The sequence below is a fragment of the Eubalaena glacialis genome, chromosome 19, assembly GCF_028564815.1.
Source record: "Eubalaena glacialis isolate mEubGla1 chromosome 19, mEubGla1.1.hap2.+ XY, whole genome shotgun sequence".
In the NCBI taxonomy this organism is placed as follows: domain Eukaryota; kingdom Metazoa; phylum Chordata; class Mammalia; order Artiodactyla; family Balaenidae; genus Eubalaena; species Eubalaena glacialis.
The window spans coordinates 9784978-9808020 of NC_083734.1; the positions used below are offsets into that span (position 1 = coordinate 9784978).

The 23043-nt window shown below is 53.7% G+C and overlaps 1 protein-coding gene and 1 non-coding gene across 12 annotated transcripts in view; both read right to left on the reverse strand.

The window, feature by feature from the left end:
* CHD3 (chromodomain helicase DNA binding protein 3) overlaps window positions 1–23043 on the reverse strand; it is a 25265-nt gene continuing 2222 nt past the window's right edge. Inside the window, exons 1-40 of one of the 11 annotated variants that reach the window (XM_061175707.1) lie at window positions 21411–21519; window positions 20323–20435; window positions 19664–19834; window positions 19300–19424; window positions 17759–18042; window positions 17395–17525; window positions 17084–17234; window positions 16713–16906; window positions 16161–16394; window positions 15760–15963; window positions 14964–15175; window positions 14078–14209; window positions 13587–13686; window positions 12982–13173; window positions 12608–12808; window positions 12093–12230; window positions 11692–11813; window positions 11363–11536; window positions 11088–11229; window positions 10730–10861; window positions 9973–10090; window positions 9636–9760; window positions 9226–9457; window positions 8758–8924; window positions 8107–8284; window positions 7596–7661; window positions 7041–7126; window positions 6779–6912; window positions 6077–6221; window positions 5739–5901; window positions 5503–5624; window positions 5264–5399; window positions 5049–5150; window positions 4730–4861; window positions 4234–4342; window positions 3905–4037; window positions 3371–3612; window positions 2146–2309; window positions 1776–1902; window positions 1–1281 (exon numbers count right to left, since the gene is read on the reverse strand). In XM_061175707.1, coding sequence (XP_061031690.1) covers window positions 1041–1281; window positions 1776–1902; window positions 2146–2309; window positions 3371–3612; window positions 3905–4037; window positions 4234–4342; window positions 4730–4861; window positions 5049–5150; window positions 5264–5399; window positions 5503–5624; window positions 5739–5901; window positions 6077–6221; window positions 6779–6912; window positions 7041–7126; window positions 7596–7661; window positions 8107–8284; window positions 8758–8924; window positions 9226–9457; window positions 9636–9760; window positions 9973–10090; window positions 10730–10861; window positions 11088–11229; window positions 11363–11536; window positions 11692–11813; window positions 12093–12230; window positions 12608–12808; window positions 12982–13173; window positions 13587–13686; window positions 14078–14209; window positions 14964–15175; window positions 15760–15963; window positions 16161–16394; window positions 16713–16906; window positions 17084–17234; window positions 17395–17525; window positions 17759–18042; window positions 19300–19424; window positions 19664–19834; window positions 20323–20435; window positions 21411–21504 — 6168 coding nt within the window. In that variant the 5' untranslated portion in view covers window positions 21505–21519 and the 3' untranslated portion in view covers window positions 1–1040. The other 10 variants (XM_061175702.1, XM_061175703.1, XM_061175704.1 and 7 more) reach the window with 10 other exon arrangements.
* LOC133081004 (small Cajal body-specific RNA 21) lies at window positions 6507–6646 on the reverse strand. Its single transcript, XR_009698681.1, has one exon. It is a non-coding gene; the product is annotated as a small Cajal body-specific RNA 21 (non-coding RNA).

Below are 23043 nucleotides of genomic sequence, written 5' to 3' on the forward strand. Positions count from 1 at the left end.
GAAAGGAAAGTATAATTTATATGTACAACCAATAAACCTGATACAGAAGAGGGGACTGGGACAGACCAGGAGTGGGTGTGAAGAGACCGGGAAAGGAGCAGCAAGAAAGTGAAGGGGAGCGAAGAGCAAGTGGGGGGTTCGCCATGCAAACTGCCACTCTCCCCAGCCCCTCCTGGGGAGGAGGATGTGCCCATGTCTCCCCAGCCTGCCCTCCACTATTTTGCTCTGGTCCCAAAGGCAAGGTGGTCCCCTGACTAGGCCCCCTGCCTGACCCACTCAAGTTTAGTCCATATCCAGGTCTTCAGGAGGGAGGGGAGAAGTCCTCCAAGAACCTGAGCCCCAAAACTGGGGGCTCCCCCCACATCTGGCCCATTGTGTTCTCCGCCACCCTTTCTAGGTTACCTGGGTCCTTAGGACAGATTGGGGAGCTCCTCTTTGGCTTAAGGGAGTATCACCCAAATATTACTCTCTTTGTAGGGGTGGTCCTTGGTCCCTAGGGAGGGGGGAAGATTCCCAACACAAGATGCCGGTACGCAGGAGGTAACTGAGCCAGTGAACGGCGCCTTTATTCTGAGGCTGAACAGCAATGGACTCCCTCCCTTGTTAACTGCTCCGCCCTCCATTTGGGGGGAGGTAGGGGAAGGAAACATGCAGCCGCCCCCTCCTCTTCCCTTCCACCCTCCCAGGGCTCACTGTCACCCCTCTCTAAAGTCACCCTCCTCTCTTGAAAGCTCTTTTCCCCACCAAAGTCCCTAAAGGCCGGGCAAGGCTAACCCCCCACTTCTGCGAGAGATGGAGCTTATGCTGCAGGAATAAGAACTGGGGAGGCTCCACCTCTTTCCTCCCCACAGCCGCTTACTGGGAAGCTGTGTGTGTTGGGCAGTGGGGGATACAGGTACTTGGAAGACCCTGCTAACCACCTCCCACCCAGACCTCTTCTCACCAGCACAGTCTTCAAAGCACGGTGGGAAAGGTGCATGGGGTGGAGAAGGACAAAGGGCCCTTCCTGAAGAGAGCTGTAGAGAGGGGCAAAGGGGCTCCTAGCCCAGTGGGGGCCCAAGGGGTGGGGAAGGCGGAGGACTGGCAGCAGGCCCCAGAGCCTGAGCTGGGGGTCGGCCTCGGGGACGGGGCCTGGGTGAAGGGCAGGCCTGGGATCCGGTCAGTCGTCTATACAGATCACCTCCCCGGCTCGGGGCTCCTTCCGATCCAGCCCGTCTGACACCAATGCCCCCACCATTTCCTTCTCCTTCTTCACCAGCACTGGAGGGCCGTTGGTGGCGGCTGTTTGGGAAGGGGGTAAGGAAGGGTCAATCCCTCCTTCACTTCCCATTGTCGACTGCTTCCTGACGACAGTATGTTCTTACTTCTAGATCACCTCATGCCACATCCAATTTTCTAAGGTAGGGATGGGAAAAAATCTCTCTCTCTGAGATTCCCCACTGTACGCACGATGGAACACATGTTCCAACTTTCACCGGAACCCCCTTCCAATTTCATATTCTCTTTCTCTGAAGTAAACAGCTGGAGGAGGCTCAGGTAGGAGGTACCAAGCCACAGAACCACTAAAACCCTAGATGAGGTTTCTGACGATGGGAATGGAAGAGAAGTTAAGAAAGGGGTGGGAAAAACAAAGTCCAGAGCCACTCCATTCCATAAAACACTGGATACTTCCAAGGAAATGAGATGGGCTGGACAAGTAAAAGGGTAGCTGAGCAGGGATGAAGCTTGGAAAAGGAAGAATGCAAGAAGCAGGAGGCAGGAAGTCACCAGCTGACCTGTGATGAAGGACCCTGCAGGCATCTGGCTGTAATTGGCGCCTGCGGCGGCCAGGGCCCCTACGGGTGCGGCGCTGAAGGCCGCCCCGTACCCCGGAGGTGTAGCGTACGGACCCGGGGGGAAGGCCTGGAAGAGAGAGCGAGCCCACATTAGAGGGTCCACAGTCCGAGAGGAAAGAAGCTGTCGGGGAGACATCATGGGCCAAACTCCAGAACTACTGAGGGGTATCATACAGGCAGGGAGACTCAAGGCTGATGCTGGAGCAGGTCGTTGTTCCACACTGCACGGGGTTCTGAAGGAGGTGTTCATATGTGTGCGTGCAGGAGGAGTACCAACAGGGAAAACTGGAGTCGGGGGAAAGAGGGTTACCGGTGTGGGGTGAGGCTCCGTGCCCTTGCTGGCCAGCCGGCTGAGGATGCTGCGCTCGGACATCTGAAGGCGGGCTGCGATGGGGGGTATTCGGGACAGCGTGGCTGGCAGGCGGGTCACGTCCGCCTTCATGTCGCTCAGCAACTCCTCCAGCTGGTTCAGAACTGGGGCCCGGGCCACGGAGAAAGAAGGGCAAGAGAAAGACAGGGAAAGGGAGAGATGGAACCAGGAAAAGAGATGAGGAGTCAGATGGACAGATACAGTCAGAGAAAGAGAGAGAGGAGAGCACAGATGTAGAAGAATCAGAGACCAAGGAAATGACAGAAGTAGAAAAAAAGAGCAACTCGGGGACAAAGAAAAAGTGTCAGGTAAAGAGGCAGAGAGACCAGATCACCACAGAGGACAGACGGAGAGAAAGAAGAAAAGAAAAGGGAATATGGAGAAAAGGGAGATAGGGGAGGGAGGACATCGGAAGACATGGGGGCGGGGAGTTGTCAGAACATCCCATACTGAAAGAGTGAGGTTTTGGGGTTGGGGATGATGGGGAGGAAATAGTCAGGAGGCGTGGGAGGTGGTAAGTGGTGTCAAAGACTTAAGGAATCAAAGTTTTAATATGTAAGGGGGGAGGGAGGTTAGAGGGTCAGCATTACAGATTCAAGGAATTAGAACAGGAGTCAAAGGGGCCAGGAATCAGTCACTACATCAGACAGGATTAGACGGTTAGAGGGCTTTAGAACTTAATCTATTATTATCAAGGTAAGAGGGTTTGGGAGGAAGGGTTGAAGGTCAAAGGGAAGTTTCATGGGGTAGGGTCAGAGGGTGGGACGGTGGTGGTTTCTGCTTCATGGGGTGAATGACATGTGAGGAACGTGATTTGTGGGACCGGGGGTAAGGACTTTTGCGGACTATACACAGGCCAGGGCCCCAGAGAGGGTGCTATTAGCAATATGGCAGGTGTGTGGGTCAGCGAAGAAGTTCCGCCCTGTGGAGGGGACGTGGCACAGTCTCACAGAGATTGGGGGGTGGGGTGGAAGGTCCCTCCCTTAGGCACTGATGTGAATGCTCTTGGGCATGGATGAGGGGTGGCTGCACGAATCCTAGAAGCTAAAAACCAAGGGGGTACCAGGTGGGTCGGGGTGGGGTTAGAGGTCAGAGGGGGGTGGTTCAGAGGGTAAAGGGGTCAGAGGGGTGGGAAGATTTTGAGGGGTGCGGGGTGAAGACTTACGCAGCGTTGTGGGCCCTCCCCCGCGCGGGGCCGCCGCGGCCCTTACCCTTGTGCAGCACGGCGTTGGCCGGCTTGTTCCCCGCCAACGACTCCTTGGAGAGGTGCTGGTGGCTCTCGGCCAGGCACTCGGCCTCGGCGAAGCGGGCGTGGAGGGCCATGGCGGGGTGCGCCGGCTCCTGTGATAGGTTCAGGTAGGCCGCCCGCCGCAGCTGCTCCTCAATCACCAGCGCCTGCTCCAGGAGCTAAGGGCGTGGGGAGGGGGTGAGTGCAGGGAGCTGCCAGCAGCAAGCACGCAGCTCGGGGCTGGAAACCCACCCTGCCCTCACCACCGGCCCAGACCCCCAGCTCCACACCAATACTGACTGCGACCCCGATCCAGACCACAGTGCCAAACACAAGGTGACCCTCTGGTCTTTGCCTCAAGCATCGCCTCAACCCTCAAGGTGTTAACCTTGCCTACATTCCAACCAGATCTGGTCCCACTTCTGACCCAAGCCCCTCTTCAACACTGTTCCTTTCCTCCCTCATCCTCACCTTGAATCTCCGGGCCAGGAACTTATTTTTCATCTCCAGAAAGTTCCCCTTATTGGCTTCAGTTTTAAATGGCTCGTTGATAATGGCAAACTGAGCATCATTCTGGATGTCCTGCCACCGTGCGTAGCCATGGCTGCCAATGAAGGAAATGGACCATCAAGGAATTTAACAGGGCTAGGCTGGGCTGTGAACACGCCTTTCTTTTGGCCTGGTAGCCCCGAAGTGTGGCACTAGGCCCCCTTCCCTAAGTGTGGACTCATCTTCTCTGTAGTTCCCCTCTCTCCAGGTTGAAAGAACATTTTTTTTCCTGCATTTGTATCCAAGGATACAGGACAATCCCAGCCAGAAGCCAATAGTCATGTCTTCGGTGCCAGATCTCATTGAGTTTCCCCGAGGAAATAGCTGCCCGTTCCTCATTCTGCCACAGCGTGTGGAGCTCTGAAAAGAGGACAGAAGACAGATGAGGCATCAGGAGTTTGTGAAGCACATCCAGCCCAGCAGACTGGTATAGAGGAGGGAACTGAACAGTGGGGCAGGACTAAAGGCTTTTTAGGAGGAACAGGACAAGGTTAGGTGAGGGGTTAGGAATAAAACTAGTTACAAACAAGGTTCAAGTTAGGATTAAGAGTACAGGTGAGATTAAGGCAGTTTTGGAGTTAGGAGTACACTTAAGGAGGACCAAGGGCAAGGATCAGAGACAGCATGCACCATTTCATTGGCAGTGACTTGGAATTAAAGGCGGAAGGAGGCCTCAGGCCCAAAGAGAAACCCCGTGAGGATGAGCTAACCCCAGTGAGGAGCAGAGGGCAGTGAGAACCCCCCCACCTGTGAAGCCACCATCTGCAATATTGAACATGAACCGCGGCTTCTCTGCCTTCTCCTCACGTCGCCCGTTGGACCGCGGCTCGTCTCGAGGAGGCCCAGGTCGAAGCTCCCGGTCCCCTTTTACATCTTCTGCTACGGCAGACGGGGCAGAGCTCACACCTCAGGAGAGTCTCCTCCCAGGTCCCAACACTACTCTCTGTAGTGTACTGGCCCCTGGAACAGCTACCCACCCAGGACCCAGGCATTTGGTTCCCAAGACTCCACCTCCCCTCCCCTGATTCCCTCAGGGACCCAGGTGTCCGGTCCTTCCACCCATTACCTCTCTTGCCCAAATCCCCCGTCTCCCCCTCCGGCCTCTCCCTGTTTTCCTGTCCATCCATCGGCTTCTCCTCCCCCCTCTCTCCTGGCGTCGACTCTGTGGCTGTGGGAGGGGGTAGGGGACAGGAAGGGAGGATGTCACCCTCATCCCCTGACCCCAGAAGAGGGAACCCCCAAATTCTAAGCCCCCCATCACCCCTAAGGCCATGCACCCACCTGACTTCTCTCTGTCCCCACGGTACCCAGGTTCAGGCTCCATCTCTCCAGGTACCCCTGGCACCTCATCCTCTAGAGGAATCTTCCTTGGCTCCAGCCGCTCCCCAAGTGATGGGGCTGGGCTGGGGGTATCAGCCTAAAAGAGGACAACGGAGTCAGGATGAAGTGGAGGCTCCTAGACACCTGCCTCCACGACTCTGCCACTCCCTCCCCTCAAAGGAAGCCAGGTAGCCACACACCTCTGTTTCCATCTTCTCCCCAATTTTGCTATTCTTCTCTGGCTTCTCCTCCTGGTTTTCTGCTTCATCCTTCTCCAGAGGTGTCCTTATGCCATCTCCTTTCTCACTGGGAGCTGGAGTAGCTGCAGGGGTAAGGCGGAGTGAGGCAGGCAGAAACTCGCCACCCCAACTCCAGTCCCTCGGCGTCTAACGGACACTGGCCCCATCTGTCTCTCCCGCCATCCTGAGCTGATTACCAGGTTTTGAGGTGCAAGGACTGTTTGCAGCAGAAGCCTCAGGAGTGGTGGGAGACGTCTTGGTAGGAGAGGAGGCTCTGGAGGAGCGCTTGGAGTCAGCACTGGGGTCAGGCATCAGCTCCGGCATAGACCAGCGCCCATTGATGTGCTCAAACTCCTGAACCTGAAGGGTGCGGGGGAGTCGTAGAGACAGGGATCAGCTCCAGCGCCTGGACACACAGCAAGCTCCAGCGCTTCTCCCTGTCTCGCACCAGCGTGAGTCCAGAGCTCAGGGACGAGAGGCAGAGGAGCACGGGGTCTAGGCGGCCAGCCTCTTTGGGTGAGGAGAAGACGGATACCTTCTTCTTGACGAGAGACATGACTCCAATGCGGGTCAACACTTGCTGGCGACTCAGTCCCTCCCGAGGGACCCCGTCAGCAAAGGTTTCAGAGCCGTCTGCCCCGGGCTCACAGAGATGGCGCATGAACAAAGACACATAGGCCCTAAGGAGCACGGGGGTGGGAGGTGGGTTAGGAGAGCCTTGGGGGGGACAGGGCAGTAAAGGGAGCACAGGGGTTACTGAACCTGAAGCTCCCGGGTGCCTCCAGGGGTCCTCCCCGGGGCCTCTCAATCTCACCATCACCTGTCCTCCAAATCCTAACTCCCCCATCTGCCCCTCCCCTTGCATTTCCACAGTCCTCTCGGCCTTGGTTACTTCATTCCTAGGCCCCATCAGTCAGCGCTTCATCCTTCCCACCAGCTCCCCTGCCAGGTTATCGTGGTCAAGTAAATGTGAGGCAAGGACAGCCCAGGCGAGGCTCCTGTCTCAACTGCCTCTCCCATTGGGGAGGAAGCCCGGCCTCCCTGCTCTAGGCTCATCTGAGGGGAGGTGGGGCAGGCTGAGCCCACCCCCCAGGAAACTGAGCCAGGAAACACTGTCTGGCAGGGAGTACGGTGATCAGTTGAGTAAGGTCACATCATATGGTGGCCAAGAGGAAGGCAGTAACACCCAAAATTTTTACCCTTCCATCCAACTCAGCCCTGTATCACCCCCACTCACTTGAACTCTTTTTCAGTCTTGCCCCTGAGGTCCCGCACCAGCCACTGGGTGGTGAAGGCGTCCTGTGGTGGCATGCCCCAGCGCATCACAGCATTGAGGAAGGCCTTCCGCTGACGGGTGTTGAATCCCAACACCTGATGATGGGGGCAAGGAAGGAGTGGGCAGTGAATGTCCAGGATCTCATTTCTTGGTCTATTCTACCCTCAGTGACTCAGCTTCAATTTCCTTCATTCTCTCCTCAGGGGCCTAGGCCAGCTCTCACCTCAATGTTGCCCCCAACTCGAGCCAGCAGTGGAGGCAGTGGCTTATCCTTTTCGTTCCGGAGCTGCCTCTTGGACTGTCGACGCCCTGGGTGGGGAGATGGTGACCCCGGTTAGTAGAGCTGCCACCTCCTCCACCCCTCACTCTTTCCTAGCCCTCCATTCTCACAAGATACAGAACACAGGAAAGGCCTGTGTCAGCTCTGAGGCGCTTCTAATTTTCCTCCCGGCGCATTCAGAACTACTAACCCAATAGGTCCAAAAGAATCGAGTCATACTAAAAAATCAGTAGCACCTATATGATGCAAGCAAGATTACTGGTGGGAATGTAAAATGATGTAACCTTTCTTGACCTTTCATCTAGGTATCTAAGCCTGCATGGTTATATACTCCCAATTTTAACAGTGGCGAGATTATAGATATTTCTTCCTTTTTGCTTACCTGCAATCTTTACTTTTTCTACAAATGAGCATTTTGTATAAAAATAGTGGGCTTAATAGACAATGGGAAGTGAAATGGGAAGAGGTGTGGTAGAAAGACAGGAAAACAGATGCCACCTTCAGGACGCTCATCAAAGTCTTCATCCTCCTCCTCTGATCCCACTGAGTATTCTGACTGGTTATCTGCGAGGGGAAGGGCTCAGTGGTCAGTGATGGCTCCCTGGATAAGCCCAGGCTGGGGCCCTTCTGTCTGGACGCCTCCCCTCGGAGACTTCTGCACCTTCACTCTGGCCTCGGCCCTCCTAGGGATGCCGGATGACTGCCTGCAGTCTGACTCAGGACCACACACCATGTCCACTCACCCACCTACCTCCTGACTCCTGCATAACCCACTCTAAACAGGGACCCCTGGGTGTCCATCTGAGCCCTCTGCAACTGCTAGATAGCTGAGATCACCTGCAAATCCACCTGGCCTCCGGGTAGCTCCCAGCGTCCCTTCCTAATCTCTTTCCACTTCGCAGGGAAGGCCCTGACTTCTAAGCCTCTCTTTTCCTCTAAATGCCCCCAGCTCCAAGCTCCTTCTCAGCACTCGCCCCTTCTCGGTTCCTCCGTCAGGGGCGGTCCTCACCTTGGTCCTCCTGAGCAGCATCGTTGTAGTTAACCTGCTTGCGGACCCTCTTGCCTTTGCCGAGGTTTCGGGCCAGGTCTTCCTGCTGCTGCTCATAGTGGTGTCTCAGCAGCTTCTCCCAGTAGTCAGGATCCACGTTCTCCTCCTGCTTGATGATCTCTCGTTCAATTTCCTCAATCTGAAGGGCAGCAGGACGAGCGCTGAAGGCCTCCCCTTCCAGTCCTGCCACCATGACAAAATCCCTACTCGCCTGTCTCCGCCCAGCCCTAGACCTCGGCACTGTGTGTAAGTCCTCTGTGTAAGTTTTCCGTACCTCTTACCTGCAATATGCTTCTCCTCCTCGTTATTTCCCTCTTTTCCAAACCTCTCCTCTAGTGTCCTCTGTGTCCCTCCCACTCTGACTCAGAAGGTTCCCTCCCGAGTTTATCACCGCCTTCTCTGCCTAAGTTTTCTCCAAAGTCCAGTCTCACCCTTTAGACCAAGAAGTTGTTTGAGGTCCACTACCACTCTTTGATGGGCACTGGGGTAAGAGATCAGATAAAAAACAAGAGCGAAGGGGGATCCTCCAACTTCAAGGTCTGGTCAAGGACATCGGACACCACCCTTCAGAGATGGCCCGGGATGGACAGTGTCTGGCCCCAAGCCTCTCACCTTGTCTTCTTCCCTCACCACGTACTGGGCCACCTTGAAGGAGCTGAGATACTCGTTCATGTTCTGCACATCAGTGTCCTCAGTTGCATCCTGGTTCCGGTCCAAGAGCCGAGCGATGGCCTCGTTGTCATAGTGAATCACACTGCTGTCCTCCTCCTTGTTCTCCCCTGGTGGAGTTGGGGAACGAGAGGGGACTCTGAGCTCTAACCAGAACCTCAGGCAGAACTTTAGAGACATCAGAGGAAAGCCTTCCCCTCTGCTTCCTTTTCACGGGAGCTCTGGAGGAGAAGGCCCTTTCCCTGGACGTCTACACAGAGATTTGTTGTTGTTTTCAACCATACAGGTAAGGAAAGAAGCCAACCTTCCTCCAAGGATGCAGAGAAGAGATTTTCTGCAGGGGGTTTCAGAAGAGAAGTGCTCATAGACAGCAAAGACCTGCTTACAGGGAGCTGCAGAAAAGGCTCTCACCCTCATTTTCATCCTTAAATAGCTCCTCGGTGCCAAATTTGAGGATGTCATCCAGCTCCTGCTTGGACATGGAGCCCGCCTTGGAGCCCAGCCCAGGCCGCACCACCAGATGTGTCAGCATCATCTTTCTCTTGGCCACCTGTGTGATTCGCTCTTCCACTGATGCGCGAGTCACAAACCGGTAAATCATCACTTTGTTGGCCTGGCCGATCCGATGAGCACGGCTGAAGGCCTGCAGGGGCCGGAAAGTGGGGATGGGCCAGGGGAGTGGCAGAGGAGACACCCCCTACATGCTCTGGAAAAAAGGCTGACAAGGAAGGGTTTTCTACCCACCGAGAGATTTATTTCTGACCCCAGGACAGACAGACACGTCTCCTTGCTCAAAGGGGCTCCAGGAGGCGTGTTCTCACCTGGATATCATTATGGGGGTTCCAGTCTGAATCAAAGATGATGACAGTGTCGGCAGTGGCCAGATTGATGCCCAGGCCTCCAGCCCGGGTGGACAGGAGGAAGCAGAATTGTTGGGCCCCCGGAGCTAGGAGGCAAGAATTAGGAAACCAGGCCTTTCTTGTACCCAGCAGGTCTGTCCACCTGCTCCTAGATGTTCCCTGACTACAAACAACGATGCCCTCAACTCAAAAGCCCAGGTGGCTAATATCCTCCCAGGCCAGCCCCCTGCCATCCCAGGGACCTAGGCACAGGTTTCTCGGGCCTCCCACACCCAGCAGGGACCAAGGCCCCCCTCACCATTGAAGCGATCGATGGCCTCCTGCCTCAGGGCACCAGTGATGCCGCCGTCAATGCGCTCATACTTGTAGCCTTCGTAGTCTAAGAAGTCCTCTAGCAAGTCTAACATTTTGGTCATCTAGAGCAAGAGAAAAGGCAGGATTCTAGAACGACGAGGCAGTGGGATGCGCCCTGTCTGTTCTGACTACCTCTTTATTCTCTCTCAACCCCAGTCCTTACACTTGTACCCCTGCCCTGTCATATACCCCCCGGAGCTGCTTCCTCCACCCCCAGCTCCTCCTGGGACATTCCTGTCATTCTCTCTCTCTTGACTTAAGACCATTTCTCCTAAGGCAGAGGTTCTCCTCTGACACCCATGACAAGGTTTCAGGGAAATCTATGAATCCCCTGAAAATCTGTACAAAATTGTCTAGTTGTGAGTGCAGTTTTCTGGAGAACAGACCCACAACTTTCATCAGATTTCCAAAAGATCTGTGCTCTCCTCCCTTCTCCAATAAGGTTAAGAAACAGTCCCAGTCCCAGAGACGACCTTTAGGAGGCAGACGGCTCAACCTTCCCCTTCTCCCCTTTTGGCGTACAGAAACTGGTCTACAACTTCCAACAGCCTTAATTAAGAACAGGGATCAGAGACCAAGACGAACTTAGCTACACCAGCAACTCTTAGGGGTGTAACTGCCTAACCTCGCATCCCGTGGCAACCACAGGAACGACGTAAGCGATTATCTGATGGTGAGAAAGAGCTACAGGGATGGGTCACCTGCGAGAAGATGAGCACTCTGTGTCCTTGCTCCTTCAGCTTCCGCAGCATCTTCTGCAGCAGCATGAGCTTCCCAGACGCCTTAATAAGTGCCCCACCCTCATATGCCCCACTGGGAAGTTTGGGGGACTCCTGAAAAGAAGGCAGGAAAAAAGAAGGAGAGGGTCAGTGAACACGCCCCCATATTCTGACTATGCCTAGAAAGCTGGAGGCCCAAATCCAGGCTCCACACCTTTACAATTCCTACTCTTCTCAGAAATCCAGTCTCTGGCCTCCCAGCCCAACTCCAGCCCTGTGCTCAACTGCCCATGTTTCCAAAGAGCCAGGCATTTCACAGTCCCCCAGCTCCCGTATCTACCATAGCAGCCACAGGAAAGAGGTATGGATGGTTGCAGCACTTCTTAAGATCCATCATGATGTTAAGCAACGACACTTGGTTCCCACCTCCTCGTGAATTCAAGGCCTCAAAATTTCGGGTCAGGATATACTTGTAGTATTTCCTAAAGCCCAGGGCAGGGGCATAGAAGAGACACAATAAAGGAAGCAATTATGATGTTGCATTTGGTCACCAACTCTTAGAAAGCTGCCACCAAATCCTCAACCCTGGTCCAGGTAACCCGCCTTGCATCTCACTTCTGCATGGGGCTCAGCTCCACGCGGACGATGAGCTCTGTCTTGGCCGGCATATTCTTAAAGACGTCAGCCTTGAGCCTCCTCAGCATATGTGGCCCCAGCAAATCATGAAGTTTCTTAATCTGGTCTTCTTTGGATATGTCGGCAAACTCCTCCAGGAAGCCTTCCAGATTGCTAGCAGCCAGAAGGAGAAAAGGAAATGAACAGGCGTCAGGTTCTTTGCCCCTGACCTCAGGCTCTATTCTTCACTTCAGATGAATCCTCCTCCCACTCATCTTCTCAGTCCCTCCACCTCTCCTCTCTGCAGACCACCCTACTAAGCCACTTACTTAAACCTCTCTGGGGTGAGGAAGTTCAGCAGATGGAAGAGCTCCTCCAGATTATTCTGCAATGGAGTCCCTGTCAGCAGCAACTTATGATCTATCTTGTAGCCATTGAGGACCCTGAAAAACTAGAAAATGGGGCAAGGAAAGGCAGAGAGAAGGGCCCATCAGTGGCAAGTGGCTGGCCCACAGTATCACCTTTCCCTGCCTCTAGCTCCTATTTCCTTCAGGATCAGAGGCCCTCACATCCCTAGTCCTCTCCCTCTTCCAACCTGGACTTCTCCCCAGACTTATTCCCAGGCTTCCTGCCTCCCGATTGCAGAAAGTCCCTGAAACTTTATTTTTTAGGACTAGGGCAAGTAGGAGTCCACAGCCTCAAGTTTCTGAGGCCTGGGTATCTCACTCACCTTGGACTGGTTGTTCTTGAGCCGATGGGCCTCATCCACCACAAGACAGGCCCAGCGGATGGAGCCAAGAGCTGCCTGATCAATGGTGATCAGCTCATATGATGTCAGGAGAACATGGAACTTCACCTGCGCCTCCCTCTGCCAACACAACCATTGTCCATTTGGCTGCCACCCCACAGCCAAGCATCTAGGCCTCCGCCCCCATTCTCCCCGCAGACACCCAGTCCTAACTGAGACTCCCAAAGGGAGCCCGTTGTCCTGTCCTCCAACTTTGACTCCATGCAAGGACTTCTGAATGTGGCCCCCAAACTTCCACCACCTGTCCAGGATGAACAGATCCATGCACACCCCTGGGAGTACCCACTACATCTCCAGGACTGGAGTGCAGAGGCGTGAGGGAAGGTGGAGGAAAGGAAGGAGAAAGCTGAATGGGGAATAAAGAAACTGAAGTCCTGGTTGGGGCAACGAAACGACAGATCTGAGGACTTTAGAGAACATGAGATAGAGGGGCTTACCTTCATCTTAAAAGCTTTCTTGCCACCTTTGATGGCATTGTCTTCAAAGGAAAACTCATTCTCACGAATGATGGCTCGGCTGTCCTTGTCACCCGTGTATGTCACCACATAGAACTTGGGTGCCCACATCTGGAACTCCCGCTCCCAGTTAATGATGGTGGAGAGCGGGGCGCTCACCAGGAAGGGACCCTTTGTGTGGCCCTGGGAGTCGAGGGTGGGGGGACCATTAGTCTAGGCTCACGGTTATACAACCCAGTCCACTGCCTGCCGCACCCCTCCCCCCCATTCTCTGCCCTCACCCTCCACTCCCACCTTCCCCAGTCCAGGCTAGGCCTCAGCACGGCTGTCCCCCTCAGGGCCCGAGAGTCTAGCACCTCCTTATACAGTGAGTAGAGGAAGACGATGGTTTGTATGGTCTTGCCCAGTCCCATCTCATCAGCCAGAATGGTGTCAGTGCCCTGGGCCCACGAGAAGCGTAGCCAGTTCAACCCCTCCAGCTGATACATGTGCAGTGTGCCTCCAGTGGCTGTGATGAACCGTGGCTGAGTCTCGTATTTCACTGTAGGCTGTAGAATCAAGAAGTCAGAAAGCTCAGGGGAACCATCAGCTGCTCCTCCAGTCTTGGCCTCCTCCTCCCCTCTCCCCGGCACTGATATCAAATGGGATTACAAGTCCCTCTCCTGTGGCCTGAGCTTATGAAAGTTCGAGTCTGCAGTGCCTCCCCCTCATTCCTTAAAACAATACCCAGAAGCACTGTGGGGAAGGAAACTGGTAGAAGAGCCCTGTGTGCTGCTGTCTCTAGCAGCTCTCACTCCTGTGCCAAAATTCCTAGCACTCTTGGGGCAAAGCTGAACACTGAAGGAAGAGCTACTGTTCAAAGAAGCTGTTGAAACTCTGGGAAGTTCTGTCAGAAGCCCCCAGGAAATCTGCAATCACCATGGCTCCAGAAATGGGAGACAGGCCAAGCGAGAGGACTTACATCATTAGTAGGCGAGCTGGGAGGCCCATCGCCCTGCAGCTCCTTCTTCTTCTTCTTATACTTGCGGGGCTGGGCGGGGTCCTCCCCCATAATTAGTTCTCTGGGAAAACAGTGGGTCTGAGTGAGACCTGGTCCTTGGACCCGCCCCCTGTCCTTCTGAACCCACTCCAGACCTAGCTCCCACTTTCCATAACCGAGATTTTCTCACATTTCCTTTCTCCCAGGTTCCTTACCCTCACCCCTTGGATTTCAGCTCTGAAGCCAACCCTCCCCACGCCTCAGCATCCTCATCCCCATCACTCAGGCTGGATCTTCTTTCTGTTCCTCACACTGCCTCCTTCCCGACCCCACCACAAACAACCCAGCCCAGGCTCCCACTGCCCTAAATTCTAGACTGGGTCTGTCCCTACTGCATCTCATTTAATGCTGGAGGTTTAGCTTTCATGCCTCTGCCCTCAGACTCCCTCTAACCCACGACCTGGCTCCCTCACCGGTGTCTCCAGTAGCTTTGTTTATGGTCTTCATATTCAGGGATGTTCATTTCATCTTCCTCCCACGTGGACTGGTCATATGGCAAGTCCCTCCATTTCACTAGATAGTGGTAATTTCCCTTCTTATCCACACTGTGGGGAGGGAAGCCAAGAGAAGGAGCAGGAGGAGAAAGATAATAGGTGTCTCATGTAGAAAAAAGTCGTAATAAACACAATTATCAGCAAACATGCAGAATTTGTCACCTAATCCTCAATGGTGGGCCTCTGAAAGGCAGTTTGGAATGGCTGATGTACTACCCTAACTTTTTCAGGATGGCTTCCTAAAAATCAACGATCACAAAACATCCCTGGCTTCAACATCGTTTGTTCATCCAATCAGTATTTACTAAGCATCTACTACGTGCCAGGCACTGTTCCAGGCACGGGTGATTGAGCAGAACTAAGCAAACAAATGACCTATTCCCATGGAGCTCACATTCTATTGGGGGAGGCAGTGATGAAATAGAAAAATAAAAAGACAATGTAACATTAGTTAGTAATAAGTACTGGGAAGAAAGAAGTACTAGAAACACTGGTCTGTATGAACCATGTGTTTCATGTTTTGCTTTTTTCACACCCAGATCCCCAGACTCATGTGTCACTTCTTAAGCTGTTAGAGATTAGAGGAAGCAAGGACAAAGCAGTCAGTGCTGGGCTGGACTTTCCTCCTGGTTCCTCCCATCTCCATAGAGGAAACAAAGCCAGAAGGGCTGGGGCTGCAGTGGGAATTATCCAGTTAGATCAATTATCTGGTTAATCAACAAATACTAACTTGGAGCCACAGCGCAACAAGAATAGTGGCAAAACCCAGGTAGGCCTTCGCATGGACCAAGGACCAAGGACTCACCTGTGGTTGATGATCCGGTGGACGGTCATCCACTCTGGCTTGATGCCAAAACGGTAGTACTTCTCCTCCATCTCGGCATAGTGCGGGTCCTTCCCCTTGCGTTTGTCACTCTTCCCATCATCCTCACCAGAGCCGTAGTCCAGGGGTGGGGGCTCGTCCATGTCATTCTTCCGTTGGTAGTTTCGGTACATTACCAAGTGGAAAATTTCCAGCTGATGGGGCACAGACGAGGAGGGAATAGATAATCCCAACATCCCGAGAGGACAAAAGGAGACAGGGCAGAGGCCGGCAGGGGGAATGGCATGGGAAAGCAAGCAATGAAAGAGGTGGGATGAGGGACATAGTGAGTTAAAGCCAAAGCAGGAGAACGAAGAACACACCAGAGACATAGTGAGTTAAAGCCAAAGCAGGAGAACGAATAACATGCCAGAGAACAGAGTCAGAGACAGGACCTGGGTGGGGAGCTAGTAAGCAAGAGGAGGAAGGGAATAGGGTTATTAAGACCAGGGCTATCAGTAAAACATGGTTAAGACAGATAAGGAAAGAGATGGAGTTAAGGCAGGCTAAGGAAAGCCTACGTTATACCTAAGGGAAGGAATCTAAAGGAGACTGAGGGAAAGAGAACTGGAGTCCAAGAGAACCAAGTGTGGAAACTAAGGGAGTTGGTAGGGTGTGGGTGGCCAGAGGCCTAATGTGAGGGAAAGCAGAGGGGACGGAAAACAAGAGAACAGCGGGCCAAGAGAGAGAATGGCAGTGAATGGGGTCCCAGGAGACGGGGAAGGAGAGGCCCTTGTACCTGAAGCTCCTTGGCCCAGGAGCAGTGCCAGTAGGACAGTCCTACCCACTTGACAAAGAACTCTCTCTCCGATCTGCCTTGAAGAGGACGTGCGGGTGGGGCATCTGGATTCCCGTCTGCCTGTTGGGGGGCTGGCACTGCCACGGGGGGCTCCCCCCACCGCCAGTGCAGGATCTTCTGCACACGGCCTTTCAGCACGGGACACTTCAGGATGGACGCACACAAAGAGGAAAGAAAGAGGCAGAAAGAGCCCATCATTAGAGTAGGAGGATGGGGGTCCCACAAGGCAATCAAAGGCTAGGTGTGGGGGAGAGTAGAGAAAGAAAGAGCCAGACCTTTGGGCCCCGAGATGGAGAAGGAGTCGGGGCTGACAACAAACCCTGAGAGATGGGCACACTCACTGTGCATCGGGGACACAGCCATTCGCCGTTGGGGATGTCAGGCAGCGGGGGGTTCAGACAGTGAATGTGGTAGGAGGAGATGCAGGCGTCACAGCACAGGAGCTCCCCGCCATCCTTGCACACACGGCAGTACTCCATGTGGTCGTCCTCTTCCTCCTTCTCCCCCTCCTCTTCCCCCTCCTCTTCATAGTCTTCCTCCTCCTCCTTGGCCTCCCACTGTACCCCCTCCTTCTCCTGGGAAGCCAAGGACAGACACAGACACAAGAAAGAGGATAAGGAGTGAGGCTGGAAGACAGAGCCAAACCAGGACAGCTAGATCCTAGAAGTGCAGAGAAGACTGGTGGGAACAAAGGAACAGGACACCTCAGTTCCCAAAAATGCTAATTTTCGGGGCAAAGGGATGGGGGAGAGGAACAAACTAGGATCTTGGACACTTAAACATCTGTTACTGAGAAGCCCAGGCATCTGGGGGTAGGGAGAGGACAAGAGAAAGCAAGGAGGAAAGAGATGGGTGGGTCCCTGAGGGCCGTAAGAGGTGGCACCAGTACTCACACAGTGGGGGCAGCTCCATTTGCCCTCAGGAGCCCGGTCAAGCTCAGGATCAAGGCAGACGAGGTGGTAGGCACGAGGGCAGGTGTCACACAGAATAATTTCCCCACCCTGCTGGCACACCTCACAGTAATCCTGGTGATCCGTCTCGTAGCCATCAACCTCCTCCTCCCCGGCCACTGCAGGACAGCCCAGGACTGTCATATACCCCAGTGGAGGCAAAGGGAACAGAGAGAGAGAAGGAGAGCGGAATGCGGGAGGGGAGAGAAAGAGAAAAGGGTTCAATAAAGAAGTCAAAACTACAAATAAGAAAGACAACGAAGGAATGAAAGGAAGGCTGAGTGACAGGACTGCACACAGCTGACACCGCTTACCCTTCTTCTTCTTCCTTCCTGGCCGGCCTCTCTTTAGTTTCTTGGTGCGGACAGGGCCATCAGGGCGGCCTGAGGCACTGTGGACACTGCCACTGTCCAGGTCTGACTCCTCAGCCTCTGGTTCAGGGCCCTCGTCACTCTGGAAAACATACTGCCCATAGCCCCCGTGGCTGTCAGAGAGGCCAAATGGATTCCACTCCCCTCCCCAGGCCTTGGGCTCCCGCTCCAGCTGCCCTCATGGACCCTTGTGTCTGGACCCCCAGCCCCTGACCACACCTCAGAAGTATAATGGACAGGGAGGGGCCACTCACCGAGCCTCCCTTCTTCCTCTTGCCACCCAGCAGCCCTAGTTTGATCTTGAGTGGTGCCATCTTCTTTCCCCGAAGCTTCTTGCGTCCATCAGGCACTCGGGGACTCTTACTCCGCCTCTTGTGGCCTGGACCTGAGTGAGGAGTGGGGTGACAGAGAAAAAGCCGAGGTCATGACATCCAGGAACAATGGAGGCCATAGGGTTTCTGGACCTCTCTGTGGGCTATGGTCTCACTGAGACCCCTTCCTGGACAGCATTTCTTCTACAACAATCAGGGCTGAGAAGACAAGAGTTCTGGACTATAATTTGAGAACATGCGGTTTAGAGGGTGGGGTGACAGTTGTTCCAACTAGAGGGCTTCTTACCTTTGCCCTCTTTGGTTTTGGCTCTTCGGATGGGTGGGGGCTGGATATCAGCAGCAGGGGGTGGTGGAAGGGCGGGGGGTCCAGAAGGTGCTATGGGGGTGGCCGATGAGACAGCAGCTGACACCTGCTCAGCTACAGCTGCGGCCGCTGCTGCCGCCGCTGCCGCCACAGCAGCTGCCGACCCCTTGAAGGGGTTGTTGGCGCTGAACTCTCTCCACTTGGCCCCAAGGATGGTCATCATCTTAGACATTGGGATCTTAGGATTCTTCTTAGCGATCAGGGGCCTGAAAACATAGAAGCAAGACACTCGGACCCTTCACAGATGGTCTGGGAATACTGTCACCAATTAAGTCTATGTACCAGCTAGGATTCCTAGGTGGTGAAAATACGTCCTATGAAGAATAACATCAATTTTGAAATAAAGAAATAAGAAGTTTAAGAAGGAAAAAAAAGTTTAAAAAACAAGAAAAAAGTATGAAGAAGAAAAAAAAAGGCAACATAAAATTTAAATGCAGATTAAAAAGGATAAAAAAATATGAGATTAATTAAAAAGCTCTACTTTGGACAACTACTTTACAGTTCCTAAAACACTTCCACACACATAATATCTTATTTCGTCCTCACAATACTACTAGGAGTTGCTATGATTCTCTGTGTTTTTCTAAAGAGTTCCACGGGCCCTGATGAAGGGTCCCATCAGGTGGAGTCTGATGGGCCACACTGGTTCTGCTCTGCGGTGGGGTGTTAAGCTCTTGTGAGGACGTGGGTGACCCCGGTGCTGACAGAAGCACTGTCTTTAGTAGTGAAGCAGTGAGACAATGGGACTAAGGACAGCTACCAGGGACTGAACACCACTAGGGGCCAGGCACTGAGTGTGCTGAGCTTTCCATCCATCATCCCATCAAATCCCCACAAGGCCCCATGAGGTACATACTATGTGCCTATTTTACAGATGCAGAAACTGAAGATCAAACTAGTGAGCTGCCCAACATGACACCGGGACCTGAACCTCAGCAGGCTGCCTCCAGGGCGTTGAACAGCTCTGCTAAAGTGCCTGCTCCCCAAAAGGCATCTCTGTTGTTCTGTACTCTACTGTGGGAGCCACTGAAGCTCAGGTCCCACTGTCAGCAATGCATCCTCCATTATTACTGGTGTCTAAGGAAGGGACAAAGGACTTGATAACTGAGCAAAGGAAACTGGGGAACACGGATACCACCTCCCCGCTCCAGTCTAGAGAAAAGTCAGGCAGGGGAAACTGGAACTGTTAGACCAAGGAGGGCCATCAGTCCTCCTGAGAGTCTGTCACCACAGCGTTTTCTAACCTAGCAGTGGTACTGTGATCCCCCAGTGAAGGGTTCCTGACTGGAGTCCTTGGATCCTAGGAGTCCAGGAATTCCCTAAGATGACATGTGGAATTTTATGTGTATGTGCTGTGAACTTCTCTGGAGAGCAGTTTCTTAGCTTTCATCAGATTCCAGAAGGGTCCAGGGCCTCCCCCAAATTAAGTGTCTGCTCGAGAGGGCTCCCCGTCCCTACTGCACCTCATGAACTGGCTGAAGGCTTTGTAGTTGGTGAGCGTGTGGTAATCCTCCTCAGAGAACACATGCTCCACGTCCTCCAGGCCCCACGTCAGAAGCAGAGTTGCCGACGACTTCTGTTCCACCTGCTGGCAGAGACCAGGCTTCAGGGACGCAGGTGCCCAGCCCGGGGTCCCCCACATGCCTCTCTACCCACCCACCAGGTTCCCTGGGCTTTCTGCTTCCTGCTCCATTCCCAGCCCAATCCCACTCCTCACAAACCACAGCCTCTCCACTTAGCACCCTGCTCGCCCAGGGCTCTCCCTCCCCCACTGCTCATGCCTGTCATTAATACTGATTTCTCCCCTCACTCCCTAATTCTACTCACCTTTTGCCCCCCATCTCCCTCCCCTTTTTTCCGCCGCTTCGTCTTCTTCTCCTTTTTTTCTCTGTGCTTCCGTCTCCGCTTCCGACCTGGTCCAGTTCCATATTCACTGCCTCCACTCTCTGACTTCTCCCGGTACTCATCTCGCTCAGAGCCAAATTCCTCCTCGCTGTCCTAAGGGAAAGAAATAAAAACACTATTTCTTCAGCCCTTCCTTGTGCCAGGAACTGTTCTTAGCACATAAATTTATCGTCTCTTTTGATCTTCACAACAATCCTATGATAGTAACTAATCTATCTTTATCCACTTTTTTGTAGGTGAGGAAACTGAGGCACAGAGACCTAAATAAATTGTCCAAGAAGACAGAAGACTGCTAGGCTCTAAAATCATGCAGTCTACCTCCAGAGCCTGTGCTTTCAATTGCTTCTCTGTGCTGCAGGGCAAGTCAAGTCGACAACTGGGCTCTTCACTAGGCTGTGGTGAGTGAGGTTAGGGTCCCAGACCTGGGAGATACAGGCCAGCAAGCAGGGGTGGGGGCAGGTAGAGGGGATCAGGCCTCCCTGACTTCAGAATCCCCACAGTAATCAAGACCAGAGAAAACGTAGGTCTCTAGGGATGGGTCTCCGAGCCTAGCTGTAGAGATAGGAGTCCTGAACACTTACAAGCTTCTTGCGTTTTCGGGGTTTTCCTGGCTTGTTCTCCTTCTGCTTCTTGGGTCCTCTTTTTCTCTTCTTCACACCCAGTGCTGAAGGCAGCAGCCGAATGTCATCCTTATCTTTGGAGCAGAGAGCACCAGAAAACCTAAGCCTCTAGGTTCCCAGTCTCTGCAGCCCCTTCCCTTCCTCACCTCCTCAGTTCCCGCTGCTCTCTAGGAACTCCGGCATTAACTCCTCCAAACCTTGCCTCCCTCCGCTGGATGCAAACAGAGAGTGTTTCGAGTACTCTGGGATGCTCGGGTTCTGAATGGGAGGTCAGGGGTCAGAAGGGAAGAGCAGCCAAACCACTCCCGTCTCTCCGCTCCTACTAACAAGGGACCAGGCTCTAGGCCATGGGCTCTGACTGTGGCAGGTCCTTTTAGTCGCCGCCAGGGCTCCTCCTGCCTTCCCCCTCACTTAGCCAGCTGGCATCCTGCCCAGGAACTGGGGAAGCCATGCCCAGCTGCTGGCCTGGCCTGACCCCAGCACTTGGAGTGGGGAGACACAAGCTGGCAGCTCCCTAAGCCAGATGCTGAGAAGGCAGAGCCAAAGGTGGACACCTGGGTTCTCACACTAACACCCTGGGGCCCTGACATCCTTTTTGTGAGGAGGGAGGCCTCTATTTATATTTCCTCAGATAATCACCAAGCCTCCTGTCACCCCAGCACAGCCCTGGAGGAAAAGAAATCCTCAGTCAGGCATGTTCACTTCTTGCCCACAGGATCATAGTGTCTAGCTCCTTTGTCACACCCTAACCCCATCGAAGAAGGTCTCCACAATTACCTAAACATTCCTCCTCCTCCCAAGGAGACTGGAATGTGCCTTCAAATCTATATACTGCTCCCTGTTCCCTTTGAGAACTCAGGGACCCTGCCCTTTGTCCCCTGGTCTCACCCCTTGTCTCCAAATTTAGTCCCAGACATCCTAACCCATTCATATATAAGCAGTATGGGAGACGCACACAAAGACACGGGCACAGACACACCCCGCATATGCATTCTCAAATGCACAAGCATCACATACCCATGAGCACAAACCCAGAGGACAGCCTGTACCTGCTTTCAGCAGGGCTAGGTCCCTGGCTTTCTCTCCACATGTCTCTGTCAGAGAGAACGGGGCTGGTTCTTCCCAGATGTCCCCTCTCCCCATTCTCCATGACCCCTGTCGGACTGTGGAGGCTCAGGGGACAGAGAGTAACTCCGCGACGAGGAAGACACCAATGCCACACAGACATGAGGCCCTGTTTGGCCTCCCTCCCCCAGCAAGCACTAGATTAACCCGCCAGACCTGTCTTGCTCAGGCAGAGGCAGCTGTGCAGGAGGGGAAAGTCTGGGCCTGGCCCAGCCCCTTGCTCTAGGACACACAATCCTTCTTCCCACAACAGCCAAAGGAAAATTAGCCACAATTAACACCGGAGGCCTTGGTTTCCACTGCCTCCGAATCTGGGCACCTCCTTCCTTCATTGCTACTTCTCACAGCTCCAGCATCCTGTGCCCTCTTGTGCAGGAAGACACTCTAGGACTGGGGGATTGTGGGAGCAGGGAAGGTGCCTGTAGGCAGCCCCAGGTGTGGAAACAGAGTGGGGACCCTGATAGGAAGTCAGTAAGACGCCATGCCCCAGCAGCCCGCGCTCCCTCACCCCAGGGACCGCGGCTAATATGAACATGGAAACGGAGGCCGCCGGGGCAGAGGCAAGGGCAGGCCAACTGGCTAAGGATCAGGGAAATGGCCTCGGTCTCCACCAGCTGGGGGGTGGGACACAAGCCCTGGGACCTCGCAGCCAGTTAACTCCACTCCCCACCCCAGCGGGAGGTTCCCGAACTTGGGAAGACGGCGGTGGTGCGGAGAGGCAAAGGAGACGGCGAGGAAAGGAAAGGGAGGGCAAGAAAGCAAATCTAAGTCCCAACCTCTGTCTCACCAGCCACTCAATGCTGGCCTGGAGCCCAGACTCTCCCACATCCCGGCTCAGATCTCGGGAAGACGGCGAGGGAGGAGGGCAGCGAGGAGGGTGGGCGGAGCCTGGCGAGCCAGAGGACGCAGGAGGAGCCTCGCAGCGAGCCTCGCCTCCCGCCCGCCCCTCTCTTCTTCTAATCTCACCATCAATCTCTCACACATATATTTATTTTTTCTCAAATTCCCCTCCCTCCCCCACAACGAACCACCATAATAGGTCTGCTGCACATGCGTATTGCATGCAGGGGGTGGGTTTGTATTTTCAGACCTTTTGCAAAGAAACTACCAGAATTTTCCGCACCACCCACAACCATTCCCCACCCCCACCCCCAAGGAATCACATCTATATATTATGTTATATTATTTCTCTAGACTTGCCAGAAGGGGGAGGGAGAAGAAATGAGTTTTTGGCTTCCTGCTCCCTTCCCCCATCAGCACGAGTGCTATTATTTTAAACGTTTAACAATGTACGGAGACTGGAGAGGGGGGAAGGGATAAAATTGGTCTTGGGTAAGAATGTAAAACAAAATGGTGAGAATCAAAGCCGTCAGAATGAAAAACAATAGAAACCTCTAACACGTATAAATTCATCTTCTAGAGGAGGACGAGAGAGGACAGCCTGAACATATTGCCTCAGAGGAGGGTTATTTTGCCCACACTTAGGTAGACAGAAATAATGGGCAGACTAAAAATATTTTCCTAAAGTTTTACCTCAAAAAGTCATCTGAGAGGGTG